General features: G+C 41.6%; 2 protein-coding genes across 17 annotated transcripts in view; one reads left to right on the forward strand and one right to left on the reverse strand.

Annotated features, from left to right (window-relative positions):
• The window catches only part of PIGL (phosphatidylinositol glycan anchor biosynthesis class L), a 72,205-nt gene extending 50,907 nt beyond the window's left edge, over nucleotides 1–21,298 (reverse strand). Inside the window, exons 1-2 of the mRNA XM_042917462.1 lie at nucleotides 20,850–21,298; nucleotides 9,190–9,289 (exon numbers count right to left, since the gene is read on the reverse strand). Coding sequence (XP_042773396.1) covers nucleotides 9,190–9,289; nucleotides 20,850–21,084 — 335 coding nt within the window. The 5' untranslated portion in view covers nucleotides 21,085–21,298. The remainder of the gene's footprint in view (nucleotides 1–9,189; nucleotides 9,290–20,849) is intronic.
• Nucleotides 21,299–21,741: 443 nt separating this feature from the next.
• NCOR1 (nuclear receptor corepressor 1) overlaps nucleotides 21,742–27,210 on the forward strand; it is a 159,644-nt gene continuing 154,175 nt past the window's right edge. For 15 of the 16 annotated variants that reach the window (XM_042917443.1, XM_042917445.1, XM_042917454.1 and 12 more), the window contains exon 1: nucleotides 22,254–22,424. The gene's annotated coding sequence lies outside the window, so the exon portion shown is untranslated. Of the gene's footprint in view, nucleotides 21,766–22,253; nucleotides 22,425–27,210 lie in introns of those variants that run through there. The other variant, XM_042917444.1, reaches the window with a different exon arrangement.

Raw genomic sequence — 27,210 nt, forward strand, 5'->3', positions numbered from 1 at the left:
TGGGTAAAGTTACCGAAAGTATCCATTTGTTGCCTAATGCCTGAGATTATGCCTTCTTTTCTTGACAACTGAATATTTTTTCCCTCTGTAAGTGATTTACTTGGGTGAGCTCCTCTGGCTAAGTGTTTCCCTGAGATACAGCAAGGAGGTTCAGAACAATGGAAAAAGGAACTGACCACACACAATGCCAACTCAATGTACTCTTAAATACACACGGGTCTTTCAAATACAGTAACAAATGGCTGACCTACTTTCCTGCAGAAAGGCAGGGATCAATTCCGTCTTCTTTTCTGTTTTTGAATCCCAGCACTGCCATTTATTAAATGGGTGACCGCAGAGAATTCTCTTAATCCGTCTGACCTTTAGTTTCTTCATGTGAAACAAATAAAGGATAAGGAAACCTATTTTGGACAGTTAGTCAAAGACTCAAAGGAGATGACCTTTGTCAAAGTATGTGTCTGGCATGGGGTAGATGTAAGATATGATGGTTGAAGCCGGGGTTCCAGAGCCGGAGTGCTTCAGTTCAAATGCCAGCTCCAGCACTAACTAGCTGGATGACCTCAGGCAAATCACTCCACCTCTCCCTACATCACTGGTTTCTTATCTACGACATGGGAAAAGTAATTGGATGAGACTGAGGATTAAGTGAGATCATGTGTTTAATATGGTTTTTGGCACTGACGGTAATGGCTGACTCTATACTTATCATTATTATTACGAGTGTAGGTCCTCCATAAAACTTCCCTTTCTCTTCCTCCCCCAAATTCTTTGGCTCCTCTGAATATCTTAAAGTAAGATTCCAAAACCCTGCTTTTTCTGGGCTGTGAAATGAGAGTCGGAAAGAGTGAATACAGCTTGCGAGTTGCTAGGGACTGAGTTGCGTCCTCCTGAGATTCATGTGTTGGAACCCTTAACCTCCAATGTGACTGTATTTAGAGACAGGGTTTTTAGGAAGTAATTAAGGTTAAGCGAGGTCATAATGGTGGAGCCCTAATCCTGCAGGACTGGTGACCTCGTAAGTGGAGAACGAGAGAGAAATTTCTCTCACTCCTCTCCGTGTGAACGTACAGGAAGAAGTCAGCCATCTGCAAGCAAAGAAGCGAACCCTCTGCAGAAACTTGGTGCTGCTGGACCTTAATCTGGAAGTTCCAGCCTCCAGAACTGTGAGATAATAAAGTTCTTTTGTCTAAGGCACACAGACCATGGTGCTTGGCTATGGTAGCCTGAGTTGACTAAGACACACGGTTCCCTCAAATCTTCAAACTGGCTTCTTGAAGTATTTATTTTTTAAATATATTTATTTTTATAAGTTTATTTATTTACTTTGAGAGAGAGAAAAAGCATGAGTGGGAGAGGGGTAGTGAGAGAAGAAGAGAGAGAGAATCCCAAGCAGGCTCCCCACTGTCAGTGCAGAGCCCGACACGGGGCTCAAACTCAGGAACCGTGAGATCACGACCTGAGCCGAAGTCAGACGCTTAACTGACTGAGCCACCTAGGTGTCTCTTTAAGTGTTTATTTTTGACAAGTTTACTACCCTTCCACTGTAGCATTTCACAAGTAGGGGATGTTGCTGAAGCTGCATGCTCTTCAGAATATATATGAAAAAATTAATAAATTAAGATAGAGGATGAGAGTAATGACCTTTGGTTTGAGGGCAGTTTTCACAACTCTGACCTGGCCCTGAGAAAACATCTTGCGTTGCTGGGCCAAAGCAGATACTGCACAGGAGGAAGTCTGTGTGTATAATACGGGTGCCTGAGCACAAGCCCATTCATATTATTATTTATCTTAATAGTGAGCAAAGAAATCACAACATACACTGACAGAATACGCGTCACTATAATTACAGTATGCATTACAGAACCTACTGGCATAGATAAGAGAGGAAATTACCCCATGACGATCCCAATAGTTTACCCTGAGTCAAGTAAAATGGAGAATAAATTGAAACAGGTTTTTTCTTTTTTACAAGCTTATTTATTTTGTTAGTAATTTCTACACCCAATGTGGGGCTCAAACTCACAACCCCCAAATCAAGAGTTGCATGCTCTGGGCACATGGGTGGCTCAGTTGGTTGAGCGCCCAACTCTTGGTTTTGGTTTGGGTCATGATCTTGTGGTTCATGGGTTTGAGCCCCCTATAGGGCTCTGCAGCTGGCAGCACAGAGTCTGCTTGGGATTCTCTCTCTTTCTCTGCTCTTCCCCACTCATGCGGTCTCTGTCTCTCTCAAAAATAAATAAATAAACTTAAAAAAAAAAAAAAGAGTCACATGCTCTTCAACTGATCCGGCCAGGCGCCCCTGAAACTTTTTTCTTATCCCTTTGTAGGGTACTGAAATGAACAGGAGCCCCCCAATCTAACCCAATGAAGGTCGATTCCCAACAAAAATCCCTAACACAATATAGAATATATTTCATAACCAGCAGCCAACACAGCTAATGGTAAAACACTAGATGCATTCTCAGTCAAATCATGAATGCTCTTACCACAACTGTTTAACATAGTCTAAGAAACTCCGCTCCAAGCAATAAGAATTGGAACATAAATAAGAGGCATACGTGGAAAAATGGAAGACTATATTAGTATTATTTGCAGATGATTTACCCATAACACTAAAAGAATCAAGTGAAAGGCTGTTAGGCTTTTTAAAGTTTCATATGTGGATGGCTATTAACAAAATACACATAAAAATCAGTAAATCTTTTCCATACCAGTGGTGAAGTATTAGAAAATATATCAGAAAAAGTCTTATTCATAACAATAACAAAAAATAAGATGAGCCAAAATGACCTTAGTTATGAACGTTTTTGGTACCCGGATGGAGAAAACTGCATGAAGTCCTGTCTTTTTTTTCTCAGTAATTCATCATCTGGGAATCTACCTAAGGAAAGGGCCAGACCTTCAACGATTTATTAACAGATTTTAAAATACTTAAATATTGGAAAAATGGAAATATTCAATATCAGGAGTATGTTAATTAAGTTATAGTACATCCTGTGATCACATCTTTACAATGATTCTAAGGATGATTTAAACAATTATTTTTAATGTTTATTTATTATGGATAGACAGAGCATGAGTATGGGAAGGGCAGAGAGAGAGGGAGACACAGAATCCAAAGCAGGCTCCAGGCTCTGAGCTGTTAACACAGAGCCTGATGTGGGACTCGAACCCATAAGCTGTGAGATCGTGACCTGAGCTGAAGTCGGACCCTAAACCGACTGAGCCACTCAGGCACCCTTGATTCTAAGGACGATTTAATGACTTGGGGGAAAAAAAAGTAGGATGCAGCATTCTTGACACCATCTGATGCTAATTTTGTTTAAGTTTCCCTATTCCCACCCCTGAGGTTACACGACACCAAACACATAATTCTCATCATTCATTGCATGTGGTTTTCTCTTCTTGCCGTGCCTGATCTCCATATTCTCTTCTTGCCCCACTGATCTAAGGGCAATTGCATCCACTCTGATAGTTTCAATTCTCCTATGTGCTAAGGATGTCTAATCTGTTCTTTTCCATAACCCAATTCTTCTCCTTCGCAAACTATGCCAGCTAATCTTTATCCACCTAGATCTCTAGGCCTATAATTTCCATTATCCCTGATTTCTTCTTTCTTCAAATCCTGCCATTTAAACCTCTTAAATAAGACTCGAATTCATCCCCTCATCTCCCTCTTACATGTGCTGCACTCTAAATTGAGACATTCTCAGGGGCACCTGCGTGGCTCAGTCAGTTAAGCATCAGCTTGAGCTCAGGTCATGATCTCGTGGTTTGTGAGTTCGAGAGTCCTGCTTTGGGCTCTTTGCTGTCAGCTTAGAGCCTGCTTCGGATCCTCTGCCCCTCCCCTGCTTTGTCAAAAATAAATAAAAACATTAGAGAAAATAAAATACATTGAGACATTCTCCTTTCATCAGGACCAATGCACAAGACGGACTTGTCTATGGTCCCAATCTCTTTAATCCATTCTATCCTCCTCAGAGTCGTCAGAGGGATCATTCTAAGACACACAGCTGGTGCTCTGTCTCCGCTACTCATTGTTTCTGTTTCTGTTGTGATGCCATGAAGGTTCAAACGGTAAGAGATGCATGTCCTGCCAGGGCTATTTTATTTACTGCTCATCTAAACTTTCCTACCTCCCCCTTTTCCCATTGTGGGAGGAAGCCGCTAAGTAAAGCAGGTACTGAAATGAAAAAGGAAACCCAGGGAGAGTGACTCAGCTCATAGACAATGCATGGAGACAATCTAAGCCTAACAATCTGCTGGAAGTTTCTCACCAAAGTGGTCTTACTCAACTTAGTGCCATTTATAGTTTCTTCCCTTCCCTCGGCCCTGCTGTGGATCTTCCAGAGATGTGAGCAGTTTTCCAGGTGCTCCCCACAGAACCTATTCTGTCTTTTAGGCCTGTTTTCCTTTGTTTATCTCTGCTTAACCTACCTTTGGTTCCTTGCTATGGATTGGACACTTGAAATACATCTCTGCGTCCTACGCAGTCCTGTAAGGAAGCCCCAGCCTAGGCCAATCCCCTAGACCTCCGCTAACCAAACAAAACCACGAGGCTATGTGGGGTATAAAGCATACAGTCTTTGCAAGACAGTGAGGCGAAATGAGCATTTTTCTCCCCCTACCTAGAGCCATTCCCAGCATCCTGATGCTGAAACGAAGCACTCGTATACTGGGGAAGCCGGTATCTAGCAGCTACTACAGCGGGTGAGAAGTTGGTAGAGGTGGTGGTGGTGGTGAGCCATGCAGGGCAGGAGACCTGAGGGAAAGTCTGTCAGGGACCCCAAGTTTTTCTCCATAACATAAACAGATGGGCAGAAGGAAAATTCCCCCCTTTTTGGCGGGACGCAGTTGTGTCTGTGTGTGACACCTGCAGCTGCTGTCGCCATCACCTCGCAACCACGAGGGGAGCTTACTGACATGATGGAGACAGTCTCACAGAGGGGTGGGAAGCACTTGGGTCCTAGGTGATGTTGTTGAGCCAACCTGGAGCCATCTTGCTTTTGGATGGCTTCATATGTGGGAGGACGTGTGTTACTGATGAAGCCGCCTAGATGGATCCCAGCACATTCATCATTCACTGGTAACTTATTAGACTCACCCAGGCCTGCCTATACTCGTAACGCCCTTCCTTCATCTAATAGGGTACTCATTCTAATCTTGTAAGGGTAAAAAAACAAAGTCTAACTGGGACTTTGTTGAAATGGTGCAGAAACTAGGAATAAACAAATGGTGAGTGAGGGCAGTGGTACCTTCTTCTTTTTGCTTCTTTTAATTTTTAAAAATGTTTTATTTATTTTTGAGAGAGAGAGAGAGAGAGAGAGAGAGAGAGAGAGAGCGTGAGCAAGGGAAGGGCAGAGAGAGAGAGGGAGACACAGAATCCAAAGCAGGCTCCAGGCTCTGAAATGTCAGCACAGAGCCCGACTTGGGGCTTGAACTCGTGAACCACAAGATCATGAGCTGAGCTGAAGTCAGACACTCAACCAACTGAATCACCCAGACGTCCCTAGAGATCAGATATTTCTGACGTCAGAATAATGTTTATTAAATAATGTTTATTTATTTATTTTTGGGGGGGGGTGACGGGCAGAGAGAGAGGGAGATAGAGGATCCAAAGCAGGCTCTGCACTGTCAGCGCAGAGCTTGATGTGGGACTTGAACTCACAAATTGTGAGCGGAAACTGAGAGTCAGATACTTAACTGACTGGGCCACCCAGGAGCCCCAATGGTAACTTCTTTGTGCACAGACATAGCAGCCTCTACTTTTGCACTTCCTTCCTGTCCTTAGCTGTATATCTAGAATGTAGATAACAGAAACCACCTACCAGACAAATGAGCTATCTCTTCCTTATAGATTTCCCTCATATGTCTCAGGGTTAAGGTCAACTGTTGAGTAAAGTTACCAGTTCATCCTAGAAATTGGTTAGTGTTTACCTACTTATAGGTAAACCATCCAAATGGGGCTCAGCTCCCAGACAAACAGTATCTGAAAATGATGATATAACTAGATACAGGTTATAGTAACGATGTAACTTATTTAGTACTCGTGCCCTATAAAAATGGCAGAGTAAATGTTGTTTTGTAGGAATGAATTGAAAACATCAGCAGAATTACTACTTTGGCCTTTTACATGCTTTGAGGGTGATCATTTTTTTTTCTTTGCCTATACTTAAAGGAACTTGTGTCTTCATCATGTTTTAAGTTGTATTATCCTGTTCTTGCACATTAGCCAATAACATTAAAAAAAAAAAAAACCTCAAAAAAAAAAAAAGGAAGCAAGGACAATCGAATTTATAGTAAATCCCAAAAGCTATGTTGCTGGTGAAGAACAGATATTTAAGCCCCAAAGCTAGTAATACTCACAAACTCCAGCTGCTGTTATATAGACCTCTGATTTTTTAAAATAACAATACAGTAAACAATAATAAGACACTAAAACATATTTTTATACGCCAGAAAATAGCAGGAGAAAGGAGTGTCGTATGGTACTTGACATTTTTTCTATATAAAAATTAAAAAAAAATTTTTTTAACATTTATTTATTTTTGAGACAGAGAGAGACAGAGCATGAACAGGGGAGGGGCAGAGAGAAAGGGAGACACAGAATCTGAAACAGGCTCCAGGCTCTGAGCGGTCAGCACAGAGCCCGACGTGGGGCTCGAACTCACGACCGCGAGATCATGACCTGAGCCGAAGTCGGATGGTTAACCGACTGAGCCACCCAGGCGCCCCTATATAAAAATTTTCAAACAGAAAAGTTAACAAGAATAGTATAATGAACACTCATGTACCTTTCACCAAGGCTCAACTTGTTAATATTGTGCTATTTTGATTTAATCTATATAGGTATGCATTTTTTCCCCCAAATCATTTTAAAGTAAATTACAGACATCTTGATCAGTCATATTATATTTAGCCTTGATTTTCAATATCTGCTTTTCAAGTATTTTTTCATTCATGTTTTATAAAATCCTTTAAAAAAGATTAAAAAAAAAAAGAATTATTATGTTTATCCTGTTAAACAGCAAGACTTACAGGGGTGCCTGGGTGGCTCTGTCAGTTAAGTGTCTGACTTCTGCTCAGGTCATGATCTTGTGGTTTGCAAGCCTGAGCCTCGCATTGGGCTCTCTGCTGTCAGCGTGGAGCCTGCTTTGGATCCTCTGTCCCCCTCTCTCTCTGCCCCTCCCCTCTTGCTCTCTCTCTCTCTCAAAAATAAATAAACATTTAAAAAAATGGGGCGCCTGGGTGGCTTGGTCAGTTAAGCGTCCGACTTTGGCTCAGGTCATGATCTCGCGGTCCGTGAGTTCGAGCCCTGCGTCGGGCTCTGTGCTGACTGCTCAGAGCCTGGAGCCTGTTTCAGATTCTGTGTCTCCCTCTCTCTCTGCCCCTCCCCTGTTCATGCTCTGTCTCTCTCTGTCTCAAAAATAAATAAACGTTAAAAAAAAATTTAAAAAAAGCCAAGATTTACAGTGTAAAAGAGATTCGATGTATTAATCAAAGGCATTAAACAAATCCCCTGAAATATTAACTCTACATTGCAGTCATTAGTATTCCTGATTTCTTTTTCCTTAAACAAATATATATATACTAGCTCTGTCCACTATGAAGTTCAAGTAACCACAGGAAATAACACCATAGAAATAAACACTCAAGTAACTCTGGCTATGGTCTCTAAACGCCACACCCTCCCAAGAGACACCAAAACTCCTTGGAGGGATGGCTGATGCCAGGACTGAGGCAGGAAAGAACACAAGAAGGTGCTGGGAAATCTGGTTGTCCTTGATAGCAAGCAAATTCTACAAGACTAAAGAGGTCATACCCAAAGGACATAGGGGCTAACATGAAGAGTCTCAACAGTCACAGATGAGACAACCGGAGGATCAAAGAACATGACTGAAACTGAAACCCTGAATACCTAAAAACACATAGGTACTTAATGAAATGAAAAAGTGCCCTCCCCCATCCAAGCAACAAACAACAGATTACCACTGGAAGTACGTAGGGCATCAACTCCTTATTCTGAAAATGGCAATTAAAGAATTAAGCATTTATCCTTCTGTCTTTTTGGATCAAATTATATATTGGGATAATTAAATAAATAGCCCCAGTTGATAAAGTTTTGCTTTGCAGCTAATATACTTAGAATGCAGGAGATATTTAGAAACTCAGCATTCGGCTATTTCTAGTTAAACGGTGATTCAGGCAATCGTGAAAACATTACATGAAAGGCGGGTGTGGGTCTTTAAAATGAAAGGAACAGCTGTTGCCATGTGAATTCACTGATCTATCGTGGAGTCACCGTGAGACAATCAGATGGCATGTGTCCCCTGAAATGATGCTATATGAAGTGCACGGTATAGTTTATGCAGTATTCTCACCCCTGAAAGTTACAGTTAAGTTCTAGTTTGCAAGAAATACGGATGACAGAACAGATACCATGAGGAGGCAGGCAGACAGATCCAGAATGTGTGACGTCCTGTATGACAACTAAGTTTTCTCAACAATCAAAGACAAGGTGGGGAAGGGAGGAAGGGGCAATGAAACAGAGTATCAACCAATTATGCGTGTGGACTCGTTCACATCCTGACTTGAAAAAATCAACTGTAAAAAGACGGTGAGCTACTTAGACAAACATCTATGGATTAGGTAGGTGTTGGGGGGACACCAGGGAATTGTTGCTATTAATTTTGTTAGAGGTGATGATGATGGCATTGTGACCATAGGAAAAAAAAATGTCTATCTTCTCAAGAGAGGTGTATCTAAGTATGTGGGCGTGAAAGGACCTGAGGCCTAGATTTTCTTAAAAAATGCTTCATACACATACAAATTGTTAAGTGGGGATAGATGAAGCAAGTATAATAAAAAAAAAAGCCTGATAATTAACTGGGCTTAGGAGTAGGCATACGGGGGTTCATGGCACTGTTCTTCATACTTCTGTGTAGTTTTGAAAATTTCATAACATTTTTTTTTAAAGATTAAAGTAGCTGTCTTCAGAGACAGAATCTGAACAGACGTTGAAAACATTTATTTGCGTTACTGTCACTTAAAAACAAATGTGAAACTATTTTAAGTAGACTTCTCAAATAAGATGTTCTTACACACCCACATTCGTTTTTTTGTGTCTTTTGAGCGTACCATTGCATATTTATTGCCAGCGAATTTCTACATTTTTGAAAGATACATTACCTGTTGTCAATAATCATTATACTGGAGGGTGGAATCCCCAAAACATCACAGCTCTGCAAAAGTTCTTTCTTACGAATCTCCCCTTGATTGTAGTAATTTCCTGGAGGTAACAAATATACCTAGATTTAACACTGGAAATGTATCAGTTTACTCATTCTTATCTTGTTCTATAAGGGACTTAAGCTGCCTGAAAAATGTGTGGTTATGATAAAAAATTGAAGAAAATACACTAGGTTCACTCCAGTGAGACCACCAGCAGCCCAGTCTTTAGAAGTACCATTTGATCCTTCCCCACCTCTGTTTCTATCTGTCTGTCCATCTGTCTATCTCTCTGCATTTCAGTTGCATTCTACAGGAAGTATGGCACATCGCCAAGACCACTGGCTTTGGAGTTAAGCAGATTTAAAATGAATTCTTCTATAACTACTCAGAATAAGTTAGGTACCTGGGAACGGTATTAGTTTGGCCCCTTTAAATTGATAGTACTCCAGTATCTGTTAAACATTTATTTAAAGAAGAGGCTCTTACTCCTAAGTATTACAGGAAAATGTGCCCCTAGGGATCTTGACCACATCAATGCCCCGAATAGCTTATGTAACCTTTATTTTCCCAACACGTGTAGTCTATTTCCTAAGAATGGTTCTGGTAAGTACAGCTTCCCTGTATCCTTACAAATAATATACAGGGAAGTTTTGGTACCGCGTAAACTGCATTTACAAGCAGTTGTCTAGCTAATGCACCCCTTAATTCAACTCTCCAGCAGATAATTGCATGTGTAATATGTGCCCGTTACCCTAACTTTCCTGAGCCACAGTTTCCCCATCTGTAAAGTGGAGATGATGGTCATCTTTGGAGGCTTTCCTGAGGAGTACATGAGACCGCACACATCCATCCAGTTCAGTCCTCTGTTTTCTCTTTCCTCCACCTCTTTATCTTTACCCTCCCCCTCCTCAGCTTCCTTTCTTCCTGAATTACAATCATTTTCATTGTCCTGACCAAATGGCATTCCCTCTGGGAAGGATTTCGTTCTTCCCCTGGCAAGGAATCATTTCCAGTGTGCTCATAAATATGAACTTTTCTCCATGATTGGATTACGAATTGCTAAATGTCATTGACCTTAAAAGTCAAAGTCTCGTTCAACTTTGTGTCATCCTGGTGTCCTGCACCCTAAACTCCCACATGAGACCTTTCAACTTTGGCAGGGGTTATTCCAGTGCTAGTTTTGAACTGTTTGAACCCAGGAAGGAGACAGTCATTACATTGTAGCCAACAAAGGGACTAACCCTAAAAAGACCCCAGATAGTTTTGTGTTGTCCTCATCACAACTTTTTCTTTTTACTTTTTTTTAAAAAAAGATAGAAGCTATAGTCAACCGGACGGTCGTTCTGTCTTAGGCTCCTCTCCAGTCTATCTACATACCCTCAACCATTTCATCTCCGGGTTCCTTGATCTTTGGTGATAAGGAGTCTAATGTACTCTAGTGACGTGATTCCTAAGTCCAGAGTCTGTGCACATCAGGCTCTCAGGATTGTGAGAAACTGCTTGGGATGGAGGCTAAGGAGTTTATTGCTTTGTGTTTGAATTAAGGAACTTAAAATAGGTTAGGGAGTTGAAGTCAGAGGTCATTTTAAATATTTCCCCCAAGTATGGCGAACATGTAGGCACCTCAACAGAATAAGCGTCTGAGATCTGGCAGCAGCTCTTAAGGACACACTCTAGAAGTGTGTTGAGGGGTGCTTGGGGGCCACAGTCGGTTAAGCATCTGACTTCGGCTCAGGTCATGATCTCACAGTGCGTGGGTTCCAGCCAGGTCGTGATCTAGTAATTTGTGAATTCGAGCCCCGCGTTGGGCTCTGCGCTGACAGCCCGGGGCCTGGAGCCTGCTTCAGATTCTGTGTCTCCTTCTCTCTCTGCCCCTGCCCCACCTCCTCTACTTCTCAAAAATAACTAAACGTTAACAACAACAGCAGCAGCAGCAGCAGCAGCAACAACAACAAAAACAACAACAACAACGAACTGTGTCCAAGTAGGGTAGGTGCACACTGGGATCCACAAGACTGTCTATTGGGGAGAGGAAAAGCTTTGCAACTTTTCCTCTTAATTTGTTTACCTTGTCCTTCATAAATATTAACTTTCGTCAATGTTTCATAATGTACACATTAACTCAGTGGTCCATGTACTTAATATAATTATAAATAAATATACATATAATGAGAGTATTTGCTCAAAAGTTTTTATCAGTAGGAAAATGTGACCCAAAAAGGAGATCATTGGAGATCATTATTCTAGAAAACAGAAAATCGGATTAATGTAGATTTGTTTACATAGAACTACACTGTGTGTGTGTGTGTGTATGTGTGTGTGTGTGTGTGTGTGTGTGTAAGTGATAAGTTTATGGATAACTGTGCTTAGTGAAGTCTTCCATCTTGTGATAACTAGTATTTCTCAATAATTACTAGTAATCATAAATGACATTTAATGGAAATTAAAGCCATTTTGTAAAGACCCACACTTATACACCACAGTGTATAAAGGTAAACATTTTTTTACTTTAAAATTAAAATTTAATTTATTCTAAGTAGGTAAAATACTTACACCATTAAAAATCAAAAGGAACAACATCATAAAAAGTCCCTCTTTCACTCCTTTAGTTACTCTACCTTGTAAGTTTTAAGTTGTTAAAATGAGAAATGGATTGAGGATCGAAACATCATGGGCCCAATACTTTCTACTAACTTTATGAATACTGAGGAAATTCCTTAAGTTCCTGGGTTTCAAGGACACTAGCAAGGTTTTTTTCTTGAACACGACCAAGTTAACTTTAAAATAAATGTATTTGAAAGAAAAAAAGGTCAACATTTGCTCAACTGTAAAATGAAGGATTTTAGGTTCTTTCTGGCCAGTTAGGGTCTACCCAGGAAAACAGAAACCAAGCCAAATATTTACATCAGTAAGAATTTAATGAAAATAACTTAATACATAACTGGTGGAAGATTTGAGGACCAGTCAGGGACCAGTGAAGTGGCCCAGAGATTAGTGACAGTAAGAAGAAACTAGCAAAACTAGGTTGGACAGATAAAAGGAGGGGGCAGTGTTCTTAGAACCCAAAGGCCTAGGTTCCCCAAAGGAAGTTGAAACCAAAAGAGCTAGACTCTCTTCCGTTAGAATGTGTCCATAGAATCAAGCTGGAGAAATCACGTTTTAAAAACGAAACTAGAATTGGGGTGCTTTGTGGCTCAAGTCTGTTAAGCGTCTGACTCTTGGTCTCGGCTAAGTTTGTATCTCAAGGTTCATGAGTTCGAACCCCACCTGGGGCTCTGCGGTGGCAGCATAGAACCTGCTTGGGAGGCTGTCTCCCCATCTCTCTGCCCCTCCCCCGGGCGCTCTCTCTCTCTCTCTCTCTCTCTCTCTCTCAAAGATGAATAAACATTAAAAAAAGTAAATAAACTTAAAAAAAATGGTCAAATTACTTGAACAGAAAACGGTTTTCCAAAGATAGATGGCCAATAAGCACATGAAAAGATGCTCAATATCATTAGTCGTAAGAGAAATTAAGGCAAAACCACAATGAGGTATCATTTCATACCCACTAGGACGGCTATAGCAAAAACAAACTCAGCTTGTTTAATGCTGCTTTTTAACTATGAATAATTCTTCAACATTTTCCTTGTTGAGATATATTTAGATCCAACCTCCAAAGTGTTAGTCTCATTTAACATTTTTCTTTCTGACCTAACACATTTGAGATTTCTTAAAAAAAAAATTTTTTTAATGATTATTTGTTTTTGAGAGAGAGAGAGAGCAAGCAGGGAAGGGACAGAGAGAGAGGGAGACACAGATCTGAAGCAGGCTCCAGGCTCCGAGCCCTCAGCACAAGAGCCCCATGCAGGGCTCGAACTTGTGAAATGTGAGATCATGACCTGAGCTGACATCTGAGGCAGTCAGTTAAGCATCTGACTCTTGGTTTCAGCTTGGGTCATGACCTCATGGTTTGTTGAGTTTGAGTCCCCCAAAAAACAAACACAAAACTTACAGATGTAGATGAGGATGTGGAGAAAATACACCCTTGTGCATTGCTGGTGGGAACATAAAATGATACATTTGCCGTGGAAAACAGGATGGCGATTCCTCAAAAATTTAAACAAAGAATTAACATGTAACTCTGCAATTCTACTCCTAGGTATATTCTAAAACAACAACAACAACTGAAAACAGGGACTCAAACAGATAACTTATATACCTGTGTTCACAGCAGCATTATTCACAATAGCCAATTTTCCACAATAAAAAATATTTAAAAATTAGATTTGCAATGGGGCGCCTGGGTGGGTCCGTTGGTTAAGCATCCAACTTTGGGCTCAGGTCATGATATCACAGTTTGTGAGTTTGAACACTGCATTGGGCTCTCTGCTGTCAGCACAGAGCCTGCTTCGGATGCTCTGTCCCCTTTCTCTCTGACCCTCCCCTGCTCGTTCTTTCCCTCAAAATAAACAAATAAACTTAAAAAAAATTAGATTTGCATTGAATAAAAAATATCTTTTAGTTACTAGTTATCACTGTAAAACAGAAATTATGTCTTTAAAACTGGTAGAGGGATGCCTGGCTGGCTCAGTCAGTGGAACACGCGACTCTTGATCTTGGGGTTATGAGCCCCACATTGGCTGTAGAGATTACTTAAAAATAAAATCTTAAAAAAAATAAAACAAAACTGTAGAAGAAGGTTTTTTTTTTTTATGTTTATTTATTTTTTGAGACAGAGAGAGACAGAGCATGAATGGGGGAGGGGCAGAGAGAGAGGGAGACACAGAATCCAAAGCAGGCTCCAGGCTCTGAGCCATCAGCCCAGAGCCTGACGCCAGGCTCGAACTCACGAGCCGTGAGATCGTGACCTGAGCTGAAGTCGGACGCTCAACCGACTGAGCTACCCAGGCACCCCTGTAGAACAAGGTTTTAAAAGATCATTAAAAACAAAATATCAAGCCGCCAATATTGAGAAACACTGCCATACTCTATTATCAACCAATATACACTACTTGTAAGTAAGTACTGTATTTTTTTTTTAAATTTATTCAGGTAGAGTTGATACACAATGTTACTTAGTTTCAGGCACAGTAAATACTGTATTTTCTGATTATTCCTAAAAGGAGTGCGTTAATATTGATTTCACTAAGGGAAATAACACTTTTTGTTAGTTTCTCTGATCTGTGACATACAGATATGTCCTCATTAACAGGGCCAATCATTTGGGAAACTTTTTCTGACTATCTAGGCATATTTGTATCACATGGAATTAGAAGTATGCACTGCATGAGAACAGTGTCCAACTCTTTGCAATGAACAGTTGTAACAAGTATTTCCAATACTAAGCTCTTCAAAATGAATTGTTTTGATTATTCCCATTCTACACCTCTATTAGATTAGCTCTCCTGCATTTTCTTTCTTCTTCTCTGATGTTTATTAGCATTTCTTTTATGATTTCTCATAGTTTAAGCAAGTCCTTTAAAATTCTAACTTATTAAGTAAACAAAAGCTTGGAAAGTAGGTAGCATTCTTTAATTAGGTAAATATTCAGCAAGACATAAACATTTTTATAGATGCTTATTATACACTGTTAAGTTCAAAATAGGGGTTGTGTATAAAGTTATCTGGCCTATAAATTCTAAGCTTAATTATAAAAAAGGTAAGTAAATATATGCTTAGAAATACATAAAATGCTCATAAATAGCTAACCTATCAGTTAACCCATCAGTGTCAACATTTATGAATAAGCATTGTTTTCAGTTAATCCTTGGATGCCTATGTATTCTTTGGTTGGCATGATTATATGGAGATCCTATCAACCTAAACCTTAGAGAAAAGTACCTATTTCATTTATATATGTGTGTATTTATAATATAAAAATATGAAATTTTTATTTTATTTATTTTTATAAATTAGGACTGGAAATATATGTAACCTTTAAGTCATGTTCTGAAGTTCCTGTAACTCCCTTAAAGAAACAGAATTCATGTTTTTATTTATTTTATTTTTTAAATTATTTTTTAATTTTTTGTTTGATTTTTATTGAAATGTAATTGATGTATAACATTAGTTTCCAGTGTACGCAGAACTCATATTTTTAAGTATTACTAATTTATTCCATTCTTAACAGGTTGCAGCTAATATTTAAAATCAGGCTGTTTTAGAAATTTCAAATGTGGGGGTGCCTGGGTGTCTCAGTTGGTTAAGCGTCCAACTTCAGCTCAGGTCATGATCTCACATTTCACAAGTTCGAGCCCTGCATCGGGCTCTTGTGCTGAGAGCTCAGAGCCTGGAGCCTGCTTCAGATCTGTGTCTCCCCCTCTCTCTGTCCCTTCCCTGCTTGCTCTCTCTCTCTCTCTCAGAAATAAATAATCATTAAAAAAGATTAAAAAAAGAAATCTCAAATGTGTTAGGTCAGAAAGAAAAATGTTAAATGAGACTAACACTTTGGAGGTTGGGTCTAAATATATCTCAATAAGGAAAATGTTGAAGAATTATTCATAGTTAAAAAGCAATATTAAAAATAACCTGATTAAGTTCTGTTTTAGGAAATAAAGTGAATCAGATGTCTGGAGAGACCTTCTTAGGACAGAATACCTGAGCACGTGAAATAAAAGGCAAACATGGTTTAGAATGTATGGCTAAATTAGCAGGAAAGTAAGGGCTATCTTTGGAGGTCTTAAATAACAGGTAAGCACAAATCCAGACAGGTGGAGGGCACCTGAAGCCAGGGTGCCTTGAGGGTATCTGTCTATGGCTTAAAGTCAGAGGAGGAGATAAAGATTGGGCACAAATAAGGAGACCTCTACACAAAGACAGGACCTTTGAAAGGCCATGTTTACAACAGGGGAACTAGAAAAAAACTCACTCTAGACAGAGATGGTGACAGGTCTCTGTCAGACCTGCTTCTAGTGTAAAGGGAAATAAGAAAAATGTCAACCCCTTGAGAATTGTTAACTACATGTTTGTCTTCACTTGGTGTGGCACACGGGTGTTTTCCAAAAATAGCTACTGCAATATTTCCAGTCCCACATGCACTTAGAGAACCTTGCTGCTCTCTATCAACAGGTTGAGTTTATTTCTCTCCTTGAATCTGGACGGGACCTAGGACTGTCCTGACAAACAGAACGTGGTGAAAGTGATACTGCCTGATTTCCAAGGCTAGACCATAAAAGGCAATGTGGCTACCCCCAGCACAGGGTCGCTCTCTCTCGGTTCTTGTCCAGGAACCCAGCTACCAGCTTGAGAAGAAGCCCAAGCCACACGGATTTACCATATGTTGTTGTTGTGGCTGATGGCCTTTGGGTTGGCCAGCTGAGGTACTGAGCATTGTGGGGTAGAGACTACTGTGCTCGGTTTGGAACCATGAGTGAGAAGGAATAATTATCATTTTAAGCCACTAGGTTTTGAGATAATTTGTTACACAGCATTAGACAGCTAACACACTTGGGTTTGGGCCCTAAATTTATACTACCCCTGTAGCCTGAAAAAAATCTCAATCTAAAATTTTGGTTTATAGTGATCAAAGGTAGATAGTGCCCTTTGGTGCCTGACTGAAGCAAATATAAATCATCCAAATATTATCATAAATATGGTTCCAAGAAACATGTGCTCACAATGGAAAAAAAAAACACAAAATACACTTGGAAACAAGTTACTCAGAATAAGTTACTCAAAGAGCAAAATCAGACACACAGACAGACTACAAACACTGGATTTATTAGAAGCAGATAGATGTATTTCATATGTTTAAAGAAATAAAGAGAGCATCAAACTTTGAGAATGTAACAAAACTATAATATTTGCAACGAGAGCCTCTGGATATGAGAAACAGATTAAAGAACAGAATTACTAATCATCTCGATACATATATAAGACTTATTATAAAACGATTTAACAGACATTAAAGAAAGCCAATGTAAATGAAAAGACAGACTATAAGATCATAGATGGGAAGGACTATATGGAAAATATGTTAGCTTTCCCTTTACTCATCAACGGAGTTGGTGAAATCCCAATAAAAATGCCAGACACTTTTCCTTGAACATGACCAAACTTACTCTGAAATGTATTTGGAAGAAAAAAGGTCAGAAATAGCAAACATGTCCTAAAGAACAACAAATCAGAGGGCTCATCATACCAGATAATGGTGTATAAAAGCTACAGCCATACAGGGGCGCCTGGTAGGCTCAGTTGGTGGAGGGAGCGTGTAACTCTTGATCTCGGGGTTGTGAGTTTGAGACCCAGGTTGGGTCTAGAGGTTACTTAAAAATCTTAATGTTTATTTATTTTTGAGACACACACACACACACACACACACAGAATCCAAGGCAGGCTCCAGGCTGTCAGCACAGAGCCCGACTTGGGGTTCAAACTCATGAACTGTGAGATCACGACCTGAGCTGAAGTCAGAGGCTTAAACAACTGAGCCACCCAGTCTCCTCTACCTAGCCCTATTTTTAAAGACGAGCTTGAAAGAAAACCTCTTTGGAGAAGTTTCTTTAATCTAAAACCCTGAGATGAGAATGCATACTTTTCGCCATTTTGTGTCTACAGTTTTCTCTATCATGCCATTACAGCTTTTACTATGTTGTATCACAAGTTATTAGTTTCCTGTTTTTCATGTTAAAATAAATTAGGAGTGTGGGTGATGTTGAATCTGTACATTTTTGAATGAGTTTGGGATTTTAAAAGTAATTTAAAAAATTAAAAGTAATTTAAAAATTACAAGAGAGAACAATGCGGAAATTATAAGAGAAAATTACAAGAGAGCCCGATGCGGGGCTCAAACCCACGAACCGCGAGATCATGACCTGAGCCAAAGTTGGACTGTTAACCGACTGAGCCATCCAGGTCCCCAAAGAGAGAACAATTTAAATGGCAAGTTCGATTCAGAGGAAACACTGAAAGAGAAAGATTCTGTGTGTTTAATATGTACCAAGGGCATGCTTTATAATTTTTCACTTGAAAAAATGTTAATTTCTGGCTCAACCTGCTGAAAAATAAGGAGAAATTTACTAAGGAAGCCACCACCCCTATAATACTTGGAAAATAAAACCCAGGTTTCTCTCATAGATCTTGGAACAAATTTGTTATAATTTGACCCCCACAGTTATAATATAAAACATAAATACCACTAAAAGCAAACAATGAGGTCATAACCTCTATCTGTCTACAATTAATATCCTTAATAGGACAAGCTGAGAAAAAAAGTGCTTAGATCCATATTCTCAATAAATATGAAAAATGGGTTAATCTTATTGGCAACAAAAAGATTTTGAGGGGATAAAGTGTTATACCAAGAAGTAATATAAAAAAAAATGCTAATCAGTGCTAGAGAGCATGTTATATTAAGGCAGATAATCTTACTACCTGTCAGTGAGAATATAAATTGGTGTGTTTTGGGGATGCAAGTTGCATGCAAAGCCTTGAAACAGCCAAATTTAGAAATCAGTCCTATCGAAATAATACGAAATACATAAAGATGTTCACTGTTATCTGTAATAGTGATAAACTGGGGAAGAAAAAAACATCTAAATATGCATACAATAAAGGGATCACTAAATTAAGGTTTACCTCTATGAAAACCATTTAAAAGGCTATTATCCTGAAACCTTTATTACACTATATGTTAAGTAACTAGAATTTATTTATTTTTTAAATATTTTTTTAAATTCATTTTTGAGAGACAGAGAGAGACAGAACATGAGTGCGGGAGGGGCAGAGAGAGAGGGAGACACAGAATTGTAAGCAGGCTCCAGGCTCTAAACTGTCAGCACAGAGCCCGAGGCAGGGCTCGAACCCAGGAACTGGGAGATCACGACCTGAGCCGAAGTCGGACGCTCAACCCACTGAGCCACCCAGGTGCCCCTAAAACTATTCTTTTTAGAGCAGTTTTAGGTTCACAGCAAAATTGGGGGGAAGGTATAGAGATTTTTATATATATCCCCAATTGAACCTACATTGACACATCATAACCACTCAAAGTCCATAGGTTACACTAGGTTTCATTCACTCTTTAGGTATTATACACTCATTAGGTGTTGTACATCTTATGGGTTTATAATGACATGTATCCATTATTATAATAACATAGAGCAGTTTCACTGCCATAGAAAAATCCTCTGTGCTCCTCCTGTTCATCCTTCTTTCCATCCCAACCCCTGGCAACCACTGATCTTTTTACTGTCTATATAGCTTTGTCTTTTCCAGAATGTCATATGGTTGGAATCATACAGTGTGTAACCTTTTCAGATTCGTTTCTTTCACTCGTTGATACGCATTTAAGGTTCCTCCGTGTTTTCTCATGACTTGCTAGTTCATTTCTTTTTAGCGCTGAATAATATTCTATGGCCTGGATGTACCAACTTATTTATCTATTTACTAATTGAAGGACGTTTTGGTTGCTTCTAAGTTTTGGCGATTATGAGTAAAGCTGCTATAAACACCTGGGGGCAGGTTTTTGTGTGGACATGTTTTCAATTCCTTTGGGTAAATACCAAAGAGGGCGACTGCTAAGTGGTTTGGTAAGAACATGCTTAGTTTTTATAAGAAACTGCCAAACTAACAGTCTTCCAAAGTGGCTGAAGCATTTTGCATTTCCACCACCAATGAGTAAGAGTTCTTATTGTTCCACATCCTCACCAGCATTTGGTGGTGTCAGGGTGATGGATTCTGGCCATTCTAATAGCGTGCGGTGTTCACACATTTTTAATAAAAATTCGGTAAACGAGTGAAAAATAATGTTCAGTGAAAAACATAAAATTGTATAAAATGAGGTTTCTGTGAAAAAAAAAAAAATCTGTGTAGAAAAAGAACTGCAATGACACACAACCAAATGGGAAAAGCGGTCATGGGCATTTGTTAAAAAATTGCTTTATTGAGGTATAATTTTACATACGTAAAATTCACCCATTGTCTGTGTACAGTTCAATTACACTTATACAGTCGTGCAATTATCTCCATTATCCAGTATCATGGTCAGTTTTTGTTTTCTCAGTCCATCTTTTCTGTATGGTAAAGGAGGATTTACTCTTTGAAAGGCTTCTTCACTGGTAGTTGGTGGAGTTGAACTCTAAAATTGCCTATGAAATTATTTTCTAGTCTAATGCTCTGAGTATCTCTTCAGTTTGACATATGCATCTTTCTTAAACAAAATGGATTTTTAAAAGCAGCAGGAAGGGCCGTTGCTCCCTTGAGTAGCACAACTTTAAGGGCTGAGCAGGCATGATACAGCTCAGCTTCTGTTTGGTGTCCCACAGTAAGAGCCAAGATTATTCTTGGTCCATTTAGCATATGAAAAGGTTCCCCAGAATAAGGAGTACAGTCGCAGTTCCCAGCGGAAATGTAGGTACTGAAAGGGAACGAAATGTGAGCAGCTTTCTTGTGCTCCTCAATTCTGCTGGCAGTGAAGTACGTTAAGCTGGGGACGTCCCCCAACCCACCTGGGAAGCTGGCCGCTACAGTCCACAGGCTGGGGCCACCGATTCTCCGCGAAGTGCCCACAGTAGGGACCTTCGGTGTATTCACTTAGCTCCCTACATCAGAGAACCCTTCGGGGAAGAAGCCGACTGAAACAAGTTAGCAGCTGAACACCCTTCCTAGTCCCGGCTCCCAGCGCCCCGCCTACAGCCTCCTACCTGCAGAGAAGCAGAGCAAAGACAGCCGGTGCCTCAGGCGGGCCAAGCCTAGCACAGTGGGAGCAAAGAACATGGCTTCATCGTCGGGGTGCGCGATCACCAGGAGGGTCCTGCTTCCATCTCCCGGCAAGCCAGCCGGCTTCTGACCCTTCATGCGTTCCCAAGAGTCCCAAACCCAGAGGAAGCCCCATCCTAGGACCGCCGCTGCTAAGCACAGAAAAGCCACGGCTTCCATGCTCTGTAAGTGGCACCGCGCCTGCGCAGGAGGAAGACTGCTCAGACCCGAGCTCCGGCGGGAAAACTGCGCTGGCCGAAATTGCGTTCCGAGTTTAAGTCCGCGTTGCCGGCCAGAGGTTTTAGACGTTGGGTTCCTGCTGGGGTTTTACAAGGACGCCCCACAACCCTTCTTTATCTAGTTCTCTCTACTTTGTGCAGCATCTACGACGCCTTTTTGCCTTCTCGATTTCAGAGACAAACCCCTTGCCGTCTAGTTTTCTACCCTTGTCCTTATAGTGCCTTGGGTTTAAAAAGAAACGTTTGAAAATACCCGCCCTCCCCATCTTGAGTTCCCTCCTCTCTTCAATGCACCATTTTGTAACTCAGTTCTTAAAACCCGTGACTTTCTCATAATTATATGGTTAGCTCCTTATCCGGATGCACCGACTTTGTTTTTCCTTAATTTGGGGATGTGGGGTGGTGGCTCCTCTGAAGGAAAAGCACGCGGCTATGGGGAACCGTCCAGTCATTTCTGTAGAAGAGTAAGGCTGAGAGAGCGCACTTTGTAGTCGTGAGGGCCACAGGCTCTTCCGACGAGTGTGACTTTAGATTAAGGAACATCATGGACAGATCAGCATCGCCTGACATATCAGGGAAGTCCCGTTGCGAATTACAGCCGCAGCCCTGGCAAGTGTCTTGGGTAGGTCGATGTGCACCCCTCTGGCTCCCAGCACTGGGGACCTGACTTCCCTTCCTGCAGCCCGGCGCCCGAGCAGGCGGCCGCCGTCTCGTCTGGCTGCGAAGGGGTCGCAGGGCCCGAGGCATGGCCATGGGTCCTTCCCCTTCCCACGCCTCGGGGGGCGGAAGGCCCCGAGCGCGCGGGGACCGGCCGGCCAGCGGCGGGCGCTCCCGGCCCGAGTGCGCGATGGCAGCGCGCTGGGTCCGGCCGGGCGGGGCGCGGCGCGGCCCCGGCCCGTCTGGGCTCGAGGGGACCGCCGCCGCCAGGCCGAGGGGAGACCTAAGGGGACCTGGCGTGGGGCGACCCAGGAAGCTCGGCCGAGGTAGGAGCCGCGCTCGGCCAGCGGAGGGAGTCGGTCTCCCAGCCCTCCGGAAGGAGGAGGAGCCGGCGCCGGAGCCGCCTTAGCCGCGGCCGCCCGAGCCGGGGCGGGGGGGAGGGAGAGGGGTTGAGTCAAGATGGCGGCCAAGGTGGCGAAGCAGCAGCGGCGGCGGCGGCGGCGGCTGGAGTGAGCTCCCGGCTCGCCGCGCCGAGCGAGGTCCCGGGGTAGGGACGCGCGCCGGGGCCGCGTCCTGCTCCGCAGGCCCGGGGGCGCGCCGGCTACCACGCTCCGCCAGCTCCCGGTGAGTAGGCCCCGGCGCCCGCAGCCCCGGCCTCCGGGCCCCCGCTCGCTCGGGGGGCTTCCGAGGGCTCTCGGGGCGCCGGCCGCAGGGACGGCTTCGCGGCCAGGGGAGGGGCGTTGCGGGCCGGGTGGGTCGGGACCCGCCGCGGACGCCCGGCCTCTTCCCCTCGGCCGCCCGGGGCGAGTCGGGCGCGGCGCGGAGCTGGGGCTGGGCGAGTGGAAGAGGCTTATGGAGTTTGGAGGAAGAATGGGCTGCGGCCGGCCGGGTGTCCTGTGGGGAGGGGGCGTGCGGAGTCCTGCGGGCCGACTGAGGGAGACCGGGAGGGCCTGGGGACCCCAGGTGGGGCCGGCACAGGTGGCGGGCCTGGGCTCACTCTGAGAAGGAGTTGGTGGCCGTCTTGGGAGTGTGGAAGGGCTTAGGGAGGGTGACAGCGATGGACAAGTGCGTGAAGAGCAAACTAGTTCACCTTCTAACCAAACCACTTCGGGGTGTAATGGCGAAGGGTGGGTAGTGGTGGAGACGGCAACGATCTGAACCCTGTACCTTCTGCCTTTTATTATTGGTGTCTTACTATGTGAAGTCGGTGAATTCTGTTTTTCGAGGAAGAGGGATTTGAGAAACTAATTGAGAAACCGGTCTTAAATGGAGAGGAGACTGAATTCTTCGATTTAACTGGATTAGGTGTAGTGCATTAAAGGTGCGGGTGGGAATGAGTGTTATTTATGAAAAGTGTTTGCTCAGGAAGGGTCAGTTGTCTTTTCCTGATATCGCATGGCAGTTAACCTTGGACAGCAGTGGTATAGGTAATTCTAATCTTTGGGATTAGTATATTCAGCTGCATCAGATTTGCTTCCCTAATTGTATCCTAATTACATTGAAATTTACATTCCTTGTGTGCATCCTGGTGAGGCAATGATGGGAGGCCGAACACTGAGCCCAGAGCAACAGGCCCGGGATTTTAAAATGCCAACAAATACTCATTCATTCCTTCAACATATCTTGATCAATACCTACTGCTGATAGGTCAGATGTGATTGTCCCTTCCATAGCTGGAGAGCTGATGTCATTATTTGATTTTTAATAGTTAAAAAACATTGTCTTAATGTACCCTTTCATAAAGATTTATTGGATAAACCAAGTGGCCCTGGCTCAGGAGCAGATAGAACAGTTTTAGAGTCTTATTTAGAAATGGGTAAAAATCACCGAAGGAATAAACACAAGTTGTTGGAGAAAGAAATACTGTTTGTATTTGCTCATTCTGTTAAATCCTGATGGAAGTTTATTTCTTCATTTTAATATTTATAGTGCACAGTTGCCTTGCTTTAAGCACACCTGTCAATGTAAATCAAGGTTAACACACGTATATATAAATAATATGCACATACTTGCATACATACATAGGATGGGATTGCTTGCAATTCCAAAATACTCTTTCCTTTTACAAAAGGCTTACCATATGTTGAACTACTCCCCCAGAGAAAAGACAATACAGAGAGTCCTGATTCTCACTTTTACTAACTATGTGACATTTTGGAACTTGATCGACCTTTCTGTGCTTCAGTTTCCTCATCTGTGATGGTAGGGAAACATCCACTCTCCTAGGATTGGCTGCTGTGAGCCTAAGAAAGTTAATAGTTATGAAATTGCTTTAAACGGGTTGAAAGGGTTATGTTTCCCTGAGGTAGTGACAACTTCCTTTGCACTCTTGAAATGCTTATCTGCAAATCTCTCATGGCATTCACACTTTTCTGCTTTGTATTTAGGTATTTATGTACCAGTTTTATCTCCTCTTGAGGTTAGGATAGGCCCTTCTCAGATTTTATCTTTACATTCAAGGCACCGTGTATGACAATAATTTTCTGTGCAGGATATTGACACTGCAAATGTCTGTTGAATGGATAAACATTGTATTCTAATTAGAAAAACATGTTCACATTACAACTTAGCTGAATAGGCCTGTTCTCTCCAGTGACATATCTGTATAGCTGTGATTCCCTTCATGGCCTCTGAGGAAGACATATTTTTAAGTGAATACCTGGTTGGATGAAATCACAGAGTAAAACTTAAGTATTTGGTGTACCCACATAATTTTTTAAAACAAAATACTTGAAATTAACTTCTGTTTCTTTGAATTTAATTGAGTAAAAGTTGGTTCCAAAGCCAGGCAAATGTAGTCAAGTTTTTTAAAGCCTTTTTTATTTTTTATTTACTTATTTTTATTTGGGAAGTGGTGAGGTTTTCTTGCCATTGCTGCCATAGGAAGCAAAGGCTTTTGAACAGGCCAGGGATTGGTGTAGGTAAATGTCAGGCTGTTCATTAGTGTGTGTGTATGTGTGTGTGTTTGTGTGTTTTGTTACTCAGTTTTAATTGTACTTTGTGATCTGTCTTAATTGCAATTTCAGATTCTTATTGATGCCTGGGAATAATAGAGGTCTAGTGTTATTTCGTTACTTCTGTCTTTCCTGACTTCAGATGTTGCATTTTACCGGAATACGTGCAAAGAAGTAGTAAAGCTTGACTGGAACTTATTCTGTCTGGACTTATTTGCTGATTAGAGATCCATATATAGTTCATTCACTTGTTCAAGTGGTGTGAAGTGCCTTTTATGTTCAGGGTACATTAGCAAATGCTGTAAAGGTACAAAACTGAGCAGATCAATTACGTGCACAAATAACTCAGTCTCTAGATTGCCTGATATTTTATCCTTTTCAGGTTTGAGGATGCAAGAAGTACATTTAGACTGGTAGTCAAAACATTTTGTGTATTTCCTTTTCTGTCAGGACCTAGGAGTATTGAAAAGCTATGAAAAGCTTCTGTCATGTAGCAATAATGGTATAAGGGCATCTGTTTTTTATTTGGTATTCTTGTGGTGGTGGTTTTCCTTGAACATTTTTACTGTTCTTCTGCCATTTTTTTTTCTACCCCAGAAGCTTGTGTGGTCAAAATATTATGTGGATAGTCTTAAGCTACAACATACTTTGTTTGTTTGTTTGTTTGTTCTCTTTGCATTTGAAAGTCAGATCATACAAAGTCACGTGAGTGTTCCTACGGAATTCTTCAGTTTGATTCCTCCATGTGTGCTACTGTTGTGTTACTTTTACTTAAAAGTGATCTCGGGGCACTTGGGTGGCTCAGTCGGTTAAGCGTGTGGTCATGTTCAGTTCAGCTCAGGTCATGATCTCACAGTTTGTGAGTTCGAGTCTCATGTTGGGCTCTGTGCAGACAGCTCAGAGCCTGGAGTCTGTTTCAAATTCTGTCTCCCTCTCTCTCTTTCTGCCCCTCCCCCTGCTTGCACTCTGTCACTCTCTCTCAAAAATAAACGTTAAAAAAATTAAAAAAAAAGTGATCTCAAAAAAAATGTAAATTGGTTCAAATAAAATGCTAACAATTTATAGAATTCTAGGAGATAGAGTCATAGGTTATCTAGTTTTACCTCTTTTACTCATGTGTAAACTGAGGGCCACAGAAGTGAAGTGATTTGCCTGCATTGTTGTAGCTGGGCAGTGGTAGAATCCAATCCCCTGGCATCCAGTGTGTAGGGCTCATTCCTTTACACTATCTTGTCCATGGGATGATTCAGTGTGATGATTGACACTTGGTTAAGACAAAAATCAGGGAGGATGGGAAATGAGAGATTGTTTATTCACCTTAGGTCTTGAATTTAAGCTATTTCTTAACTTTAAATTTCTTCAATGAAAATATAGGTTGAAAAAAATTAGTAGTGATCTACATCAGTAATAAGATCACCGGGAAATATTTAGTTTGCTTAATTTTGAATCTGCTGTGATTGAATATCTTCGTAAACAAAAATGTCCTTGAGATTATCTGGACCTAGTGATATTTCATGGAACTTGAGTATTATAGTAGTAGAAATTTTATTATGTCAATGATTCAGTACTTCTGAGATCCAAACAGGTTAAATTATTTTATAAATTAGCTATTGCTTGCTTCACTTTCAAACTTTTGGATGTTTTCCTTTTTCTTTTTCTTTTTTTTAATTCTTTTAATGTTTATTTTTGAGAGACAGAGAGAGAGAGAGAGAGAGAGAGAGAGAGCGAGCGAGCAGGGGAGGGGCAGAGAGAGAGAGAGAGGGAGACACAGAATCTGAAGCAGGCTCCAGGCTCTGAGCTGTTAGAACAGTGCCCGACGCAGGGCTCAAACCCACAAACCATGAGATCATGACCTGAGCCGAAGTCAGAAGCTTAACCGACTGAGCCACCCAGGCACCCTTGGATTTTTTCTTTTTAAAGTATAAGGAGAGTGCCTGGGTGGGCTCAGTCTGTTAAGCATCTGACTTTGGCTCAGATCATGATCTGGCAATTCACGAGTTCGAGACACAGATGCTGACATCTCCGAGCCTGGAGCCTGCTTTGGATTCTGTGTCTTTCTGTGTGTGTGTGTGTGTGTGTGTGTGTGTGTGTGTGCGCCCCTTCTTCGTTCGACCCCTTTCTCTCTCTCTCTCTCTCAAAAATGAATGAACATTAAATTTTTTTTTTTTTAAGTATAAGGGACAGTTGTTAAATAAAAGCTTAGATAAATAGCGTGAACATAAACTGTATTTTTTTTTTTTTTAAGATTTATTTTATTTTTACAGAGAGCACGAGCAGGGTGGGGGGAGACAGAGAGAGAATCCCAAGCAGGCTCCATACGGAGCATGGAGCTCAACATGGGGTTTGATGCCACAACCCTGGGATCATGACCTGAGTTGAAGTCAAGAGTTGGACGCTCAACTGGCTGAGCCACCCAGGTGCTCCTGAACTGTATCCTTAATGCTGTTGAAAAGTGC

The sequence above is a fragment of the Panthera leo genome, chromosome E1, assembly GCF_018350215.1.
Source record: "Panthera leo isolate Ple1 chromosome E1, P.leo_Ple1_pat1.1, whole genome shotgun sequence".
NCBI lineage: Eukaryota > Metazoa > Chordata > Mammalia > Carnivora > Felidae > Panthera > Panthera leo.